This window comes from Halyomorpha halys, unplaced genomic scaffold (genome assembly GCF_000696795.3).
Source record: "Halyomorpha halys isolate HHAL.00 unplaced genomic scaffold, Hhal_1.1 Scaffold268.1, whole genome shotgun sequence".
In the NCBI taxonomy this organism is placed as follows: domain Eukaryota; kingdom Metazoa; phylum Arthropoda; class Insecta; order Hemiptera; family Pentatomidae; genus Halyomorpha; species Halyomorpha halys.
The window spans coordinates 259,323-268,520 of NW_027112076.1; the positions used below are offsets into that span (position 1 = coordinate 259,323).

The 9,198-nt window shown below is 30.6% G+C and overlaps 1 protein-coding gene across 4 annotated transcripts in view; it reads left to right on the plus strand.

The window, feature by feature from the left end:
• Nucleotides 1–9,198, plus strand: part of Dd (CTD nuclear envelope phosphatase 1-like protein dullard) — a 27,890-nt gene that overhangs the window by 8,365 nt on the left and 10,327 nt on the right. For all 4 annotated transcript variants that reach the window (XM_014420353.2, XM_014420354.3, XM_014420356.3 and 1 more), the window contains 3 exons: nt 2,013–2,079; nt 2,623–2,813; nt 6,746–6,974. In XM_014420353.2, the coding sequence (XP_014275839.1) occupies nt 2,013–2,079; nt 2,623–2,813; nt 6,746–6,974 (487 nt within the window). The remainder of the gene's footprint in view (nt 1–2,012; nt 2,080–2,622; nt 2,814–6,745; nt 6,975–9,198) is intronic.

A 9,198-nucleotide genomic window follows, 5' to 3' on the forward strand; every position in this document is an offset into this window, starting at 1 on the left:
TTAAAAAAAAATTATTCTTAGAGGGGTTGAAATAGTAGGAAAATATAGAAAAAAAACATTGTTTAATTGTCTTTTTATTTTATAATATTTTTAGGAAGTGGAAGTTTCTACCTAGTACCACCCAAAATACTCTAGATAGAGCTTAACAATTTAACAAGATTGTTGACAACAATTTTATGAGATTCAGCCACTTTGTTCGACACCAATTTAAAATATTAATCGAAAGATTATAACGTAGGTTATTAATATAATTTTTTTTTTTTGTTTTTCCTTCTTAATCTATTGGTATGGCTCTATCTTGAGCATTTTTGGTGGTATTACCATCGGGTTACACAAGAAACTTCTGGTTGAATTAGTTAGCGTATTTTCTTGCTAATTGTACTAATTAACTAAATAAAAAAAACCTTGTTTGTCTAAATTTTTGTTTTTGTAATATTTTGAGAAAGTGGAAGTTTCTTGTGTAACCTCATGGTAATGCCACCAAAAATGCTTTAGATAGAGCCTTACCAATGGATTGACAAGGAAAACCCCCCAAAAAATTACTGTTATTTTTTTTTTTTTACATTAGAATGTTACTAAAAATAATCAATTAATGTGCTGTATTACTATTATTATAATTAATTTTTTTTTCTCAATGGAAATACATTTGTGGCCTACCTAATCTAATTATAACTTTTCTATTAAAATTTTAAATTGGTGTCGAACACAGTCACTAAATCTCATAAAAATTGTTAAGCTTTATCTAGAGTATTTTTGGTGCTACTATTACTTCAATACAGTGTTAAAAAAAAAAAAAATGGTAATAGAAATAACTTCTTATGTATTTCATATTACTGGTCCAGAAGAACAATCACACAATTGTAAAATTTTGTGACATTAACTTTATTGTGCTGATTGGATTAAAAATGGATATACTAGAGCCATACGAGTTTTATGAGATTTAGCAACTGTGTCCAACACATAAAATTTTAATAAAAAGTTTATAAGGTAGGAGGACATAAATTTATTTCCATTGGGCAAAAAAAAAAAAATAATAATAATGCAGCATATTAATCAATTATTTTTGGTAATATTTTAATTTAAAAAAAAATAAAAATACTAACAATTTTTTTTTGTTTTTCCATCTTAATTAAATGAGTAATTATATATTATTGTTAATTTTATGAACTACAGATAAATTTACAATGCTTTGATTCATCTATTAAATAATTTTAAACTCATGTCGGAGCTCCCAATTTGGGATCGCTCTACTAGATATTTGTAGATCAACATAATTGTACTAAAAAACTTAGTGGGAAATTTTTTAGTACTATTATGTTGACTTTTTTAATAAATATGGAGCCCACCAACACAATAAAGTCAATTCCACAATGTTTATAGTTGCATCATTGTTCTTTTCGGCGAGCAATATATTGTTAGTATTTGGCAGAAAGAGAGGTAGTTCAACAATTTTCAGAAGATAAATTTTCAACTTTATCTGGCCTGTAAATGGTATCTATTTTATGATGTACCAAAGTTTTGGAGCCATATCATAATTTTTTTGAATCTGGTAGCTACAATAAAGGAAATTTGGTTTCATACGTTGATGTTATGTATCATTTACAAAATTTTACCAGGGGGTTTCTAGGAATATGATTTTTGGGCAGACATCCTTTTTCCAGTTACCACCTCAATATGAGTCTAAGAACACTAAATAATTTGACTAGCTAACACTTTTGCCAATTTAGGCACCATCAGAACTCAAAACCACTAAATCACATTAATCATTAATTAGAAATAGAATAAGGATCATGATATTAATCATAATGATCTGAGGCAGCACACCTCAAACCAACAGCCTAAAATGAACTGCTATTTTAGACTTATTGCTTTGATTTATATTTTCAATAATAACCATTAGGTGTATATATCATTTCTGTATGTATGTATGTTTCAATTTTTTACTATTAATTATAATTAATTTAATTATTCCATATTAAAATTTATTAACTTTTTTTTTAAATTTGTTACAGATTGTTCAACATCAACCTGTTAAATATGAGCTTTATCCACTATCTCCACTCTCGAGGCATCGGCTGAGTAAGTTAATTGATCTAAAAATATAATTATTCATAAGTTCATATATCTACTGTATTCATAAGCTCTGATTGTAAAAAAAGTTGTGATTATGGTTCGTAGTCTATATAAATAAAAAAACTTGCATATGTATTAGTCCAAAACATTTTAATTATTGTTTGGAAAGATGGTGTATTTTGTAAATGAAATTGGAGGATAAAAAAAAAAGTGTAAAAAGGCAATTTTCTCTAATAAAATATGGAGTTAGACCTATTCCATAATTTTTATATTGTTTATGAAAATGGCACAAGTTTTAACAGAATCTAAATTGTGGTAAAGTCGAGTGTACTTTCAGCTATATTTAACAAAATTTTCTCAAATTCAACACTGAAATTAATGTGTAAATAAATAAATGGTGTGAAATTTATTGATGACTTGATTTACTACTTGTTTTTTTCAGGATTTCCAGATTTTGAAAATGAGAGTTTGAATTAGTCCTCAATTTATTTTGTTTATAACTTAAATGTTCATTAATTTTTTATTAATAATATTTGTGTTGTTTGCTAGATATGGTCAAGAGAAAAGTTCTGGTTCTTGACTTGGATGAAACTCTGATACACTCTCACCATGATACCAATACAAGACCGACGGTGAAGCCCGGGATGCCTCCTGATTTTATCCTGAAGGTTACGATTGAGAGGAACCCAGTCCGGTTTTTTGTCCATAAGAGGCCACATGTGGATTTCTTTTTAGATATCGTGAGTATTTTAAGACATATATGCGTTTATATAAACATAGTTGAGGAATATTCTATCAAAAGTTTTGATATCTCCAATTCTCTAAAAGTAAAGGTTTTTTTTTTGATGGATTAAAATTTTATATTGAGTTAGTTGACAGTAGATTTTTATATAAGGAATACATGGGTGGTAGTGCAGTCAGTCAAGTAAAGAACAAAAATTATTATTTTATTAGATTCAGAAGTTTTGGTCTAAATTCCATGCTTTTATTAGGGTTAAGTACAGATCAAGCTGACTATCATAATATAGTAATAATAAAAATATGGAAAATAATATTACAAGAATAAGCTGTAAAATAAGACTATATCAATAATGTTTTTGTTTAAAAGTGTAAAACCTTTTGATCATCAAGGTCTACTATAAAAGTGGTAGCTTATTTAATTTATATTTATATTTACACTCACTTTTATAATAATAATTAAGGTCTAATGTATCCAATGGTTCGATGCTGATACCACCAATTGTATTTTACATTCATCCTTCCAGTGACACCCCTCCGAACCCAAATCTATTAAATCAGTTTTAACGCAATTCTCTCATCTATATTTCAGTCTACTCCTCGGACCTTTATCCGTCGGTTCAGTGTTTATTAACATTTTAGGGATCCACTCATTACTAATCCCTACAATCTTACATGCCCATCTTATATGCTGCAAAGGTATAACCTGAATTATATTTACCGGGTGTAGTTCCCTTAATTCAGTGTTGTGTAGCCTTTTAAATTCTGCCATTCATTCATCCTTTTTCGGTCAGAATATGTTTTTTTTTTTTTTTTGGCTAAGACTCCCATTGGAGTCCTATACTGCCTAACCATGGTTAGGGCTCAATTTCTTCATTTTGTGGGACCACCACTCAATGAAATAAGTCAACGCCCCAGGCCAGATAAATATATTCGAAAATATTTGAATTTGCTCAACATGGCAGCGATTCTACCGACTTCAGAATGGCGTCGCCATCTTGGGTTATCTAACTTTTCTTTGATTTTCTTTTTGATCTTTTCCACTCCATATATCACAGAAATAAATTGGTTAGCTTGCCTCTCTGATTTAATACAACAAATAAACAATACTGAAATGATATAAAATAACAAAAACATATTAAAACCACTCATATATATAAAAAATAAGTATTTGCTCAAAAGGATATTACAATACACTACCTTCTGATATGTTCAAGGTGTCAGCTATCTCATGCAACTTCATTTTACGGTCTTTTAAAACTATTTTTTGGACATTTTTTATGTTTTATGAAACAACTGCTAGAACTTTCAGCATTATTGGTACTTGTACGACCGCATTCAAGTTCAGCATACCAGTAAATAATAGTTGATTTCCCTGTTGCTGAGTCCCTATAGTGCTTATCAAGCCACTGTTTGGCTTCAACAGTATTTTTCCTCATCAAAAAAACAGCGTTTAATCAAGACACGAAATTCCTGTCTATCCATTGTCTTGAAAATTACTAAACTGGGGTTACTAAAACGACTGTATCCTCTAAACTAACGGTCAGAATGCCATGCAATTTTGACACCAACTCTTTGAAGGTTAGTACTATCTGGAAATCATGTGGGTCTGTCAACAATGTTGCCATCTATGTGTCAGACTAGGGACTTATTAAGTGATGTGTAAATGTAACAAAGTAAGATAATAGGTAACATGAAATAAAAGTAAACTAAGGCGTGGTTAAATATGATTAGAAATATGTCAAAATTTATATAAAGATGAACAAAGTAAATTAAAGATAATTCAAATAAGATGTGCAGTGAAAAGTATAAATAAACAAGAATTACAAAACGATATTTGACAATTAATGAAAACGAAAATAGCAACAACTAAAAAATAGAGAGATATACTTTATTCATATATGCTGCCTAAATACATTAGGTTGCTATCTCACACAGCATACTTATCAATCTGTAATCGGACATATTTACATTACATATTCATGGTATAATCATAAAAAAAGATATACAATAATAGGATATAATAAACAATTTTTTTTTCACCACTACAGTTTCCTTTTACAATCCATTTCGGTCTGTACAACCAATACAAATTTTTCACTCACTCCCATTCTTCCCTCTCATTTCTGCTCAATTATTCAATTCACACTATCAACAAATTCGCTCTCCGGAATTCACCCTCCTAGATCCTCTTCAGTGACCTGCTAAAAAAATTCAATATAATACGGTAATGTGAGATCAGACCATCATTCATAGTCACAGCAGTAGATCAGTCTATCAAGAACAAACAACTAGATATATTTTACAAGAATAAGAATAACATATAGATTAAGAGGAAAATATAAAAAAAAAAACCGGTTACAGGAAATACTTGAATGGATGAATACGTTTAAAAAAAAAAAAAAAACAACACAAAAAAAAAATAGTATTAATAAAATAAAATGATTTAATGAATAAATACGTTAAAACACACACCTAGAGAGGTCAACATATTAAAATGAATAAATAAAACAAAGAACAATCTCCGAGCTAATTCCCATGCAGGTGATGGTGTATGATCCCCAGGGAGTCCAAAATAATATTTTCCGCCAAGATCGCAATATCCCCAATGCTAACACCTAGGCCTTCTAAGAAGCTCCTTGTTCTATCTGGTATTGTTCCACGAGATCCAAACCAGAGGCCTCTCACGGTGAACTCTCTCTCTCCGAAGGTCTCGCGGAATTTTTCCTTAAGGAAAGGGACGCATTTTTCATATATTTTCTTTTTTTCCCTTTCCACTCCACCTTCCTGTTCGAGGTCATTACTTTCAAATCTCACCGTCGGATCCAAGACAAGAGCCGTGTCTCCGACTTTTGTAAACGCTACAATTACAATATCGGCATATCTTACGGATCCGTCGGTGTCAATACAATAGACTAAAATAAAAATACTATACACAGTAAAACACCCCCCTCCCCTTTTTCCATCTTTCAGTGTACACTATTTTTTATATTTCCTTTTTATCTTGTTATTATTTCTATTTTCATTTTTTTATACTTTTTATACAGTTTATTTGTACTTTTAACTGTACATAATTTTTATATAAGGGGTATTCATGATATTGTGTTAAATGTAAAATGTTTTACTGTGTTAAATGTTATATAAGTATAGCATTGTGAGCAGCCCTGTTTAAAGTCATGTTAAATGATAAATGCATAAGAGCTCCTAGCGGATTTTCTGAGCAACTTGTTCAGTAAACTTTCCTTCCAAAACTTTGTGTTATTGTTTACTTCCAAGTTTTGATTTCAGTAATTTATTACAACATGCCTAAAATAAGTGAAAAGTAGAAGTGTAAAAGTTTGGCTACTGATTGTCTTTTTTAAAAGTCACACAAGACAAAAGAAGAAAAACAAAACAAACTATGAGTAATTAACCTAACATGACAACAAATAAAATGGTGACAAGTTCAGCTGGTCTGTTGTGTGACGTCGTTCTCCATTTAACAGACCTAGTAACAGACTCTCAACCATGTTATGTTATATCATTTTAACATGGTAAAAGAAGGAAATATTTCTCCATTTAACACATTTTAATATGTTAAACTAAAGATCATGAATACCCCTATGAATTTTCACATATTTCTAATCATATTTAGCCATACTTCAGTTTACTTTTATTTCATGTTATCTATTCTTTTACTTTGTTACATTGTTCTAGTTGTTTGTATCTTTTTTAGCCCTGCAAAGTGGGGCGAAACGTTGGATCACATAAAATAGTTTAATTACTATGAGTTTTTTTTTCTGCATCCATCTTCGATCTTCATGACCATCTTTCTTTTATCATGATTTTTATTTATATACTTTGTTATATAGTTATTTTAACTGTTGAGCTTATTCGACATAGTAATTAATGATTTTAAATTAATTAATTATTAATGTTATAAGTAACTTTGTAGGTGTCGCAGTGGTACGAGCTGGTGGTGTTCACAGCGTCCATGGAAATATATGGAGCTGGTGTTGCTGACAAGCTGGACGACAACAGAGGCATCCTGAAGAGGCGCTACTATCGACAGCACTGTACACCGGAATTAGGTACATACACTAAAGACCTGGCTGCGGTACAGTCGGACCTCGCGTCTATCTTCATTCTTGACAACTCTCCCGGTGCCTACAGGTCTTATCCTGGTTTGTACATTCCTACTTTCTATTAATTCTCATTACTTATAATTCTTGAATTTGTCATTTGATATAAATAGCTTTTATATGAGCCTATTATAGCCAAAGTGGTTTAAATCCACTTTTTGCATAATCGTAAGTTAATGATAGAAGTGAATCATAAACTAAATATAGGAATAATGGTGTAACTCCTGGCTTCTAAGCAGCAGCACAGATGGTATGACCAAATTACTCAGTTAGCAGTATTATCCATATATTTATAGCCAAGGTGTTGTATCTTTTTTTTGATCATTCAACTTTCAACAAGATTGACATGTGCCTGACTGTTTTGTCCAATAAGTCCTGGGAGATTAGAAAGAAAATTTAAACATACTGAAACTTTATTTTAATTATATTATATCAATAAAAAAACATTTATGTTAAACTCACATTTTTTATTAAATATTAACTAGATTTTTTTATTTTAAGAATTTTAGAATTTTATTTTAATTTATTTAACATTATTGACTCTTTCTCAGGGTGGGTTTTCCAGACAATCAGGGCACAAAGACATTTAATTAAATTAATGGCTACTTTAACAAATCTACTTAAATCCTATGTTGAGCAGACTATCCAATCTTCCTTGATGACTGATGATTCTTGATGTCTTCTTTCCAAAGATGCTACCACTAACCGTAGACAAAGGGTGATCAGGTTCTCCTAGCTTTCAGGACAAGTCCAGCCTCCTGCCATACAAATCAAGGAGTGTCTATCTTCCTTTGTTTGTTACCAACCCTTGATCATTGATGCAAAAATCGATTGTCGCACAACTATTTTGAGTTTTTGCCGACGATTTTCTCTATGTAGATTTTTCCTTAATATTTATTTATCCTCTTATATTTTTTCTTAAATTTACTGTAATTACAATCATGATAGAAAAAATAACAAAAATTGATAAAATTTTAATCTATCTGCTCAACATAGCAATTCGACAGACTTCTGAAGCCATCTTGAATATTTTGAATGATGTATTTTTACTCCATATTTGACTGATCAAAATTGGGTACTTTTGCTTCTTGATATAACTCTTTCACATTGTGGTAAAATTATGAATTCAGGTAAAAAAAATGTCGAGTTTTTCCATGTTCGAAAATGCTTCGACATCTAATAAAAAATGTAAAAATATGTGTTTTTATATGTACCTTGTTAGTGATTAGTCCGCATATGATAGATTTTAAAACACGGGATACATAAGTTAATATCACAATAAGGACAGTTTCCACTGTCCTTTTTGTTCCTAAGGAATGTTTCCTTCCTCACTTCTTTCCACTTATTCATTTTGAACAGCACACTACACGAAGTCTGTATGGCTTGGCCTTGTTGGCAGTTGGCTGAATAATATCAATAAAACGTCTCTCTGTCAATCGGAGCGGTGTGGGAGTAGGAGGAAGGCCTATTGCCTCAGCTTGGGCTTGGTACTTCTTAGTGGTGTTTTGCTTTTAGTTAGAACTAATGAAGCTCTAAACTCTGTTGTGGAGGATTCTGTTATCGGTTTCCAAGTCGACGGTATACTGGATTCAAAACTAAACCACCTCTCCTTCTTCAATTAAGATAATCTTAGAAAACCAGAGGAAGCAAAGAATCTAGCTATAATCTTGAATATCTTTGGTAGACTTAACAGTTTAAACGCCTTACCCTGCCCGTGCGAGGTACGAGATAAGCTAAATGGTACTTGATGCTCTGCCCGTAACTGTCACAGGATTAACTGTTTGGTACTTGACGCTCTGCCCGTGACTGTCAATGGGTTAGTAAAACAAATGAACAATATTGAACGGCCATACATGAAAGAAAACATAACTAAAACTATTTACATTTAAAAAATAACTATTTATCAATAAAGAGGATATTAGAATATGTATGTATCAGAATTTTTCGGCCCTTTCCATTGGCCATTTTCAAATAGTTTCCTCTTCGATCTAGCCACGTTATTAACAATAGTTGCATATATATAATACCTGGATGTAATTTTTACAATTTATTTAAAATATTTTTTCCTTTTACCTGCTGTTTTCTTACTAGGTTTTTTTCTTCCTCTGGGCTTTTATATCTAAAATATTATTCGCAAGATTTATTTTTAAAAATATATATTACTACTTGAATCATGTGAACCAATAGTTTTTTGTCATTCATATTAGGGCAAAATTTATTTATTTATTTTTTTTATTAACTTAATTGGAAATAAATTTTAAATTAT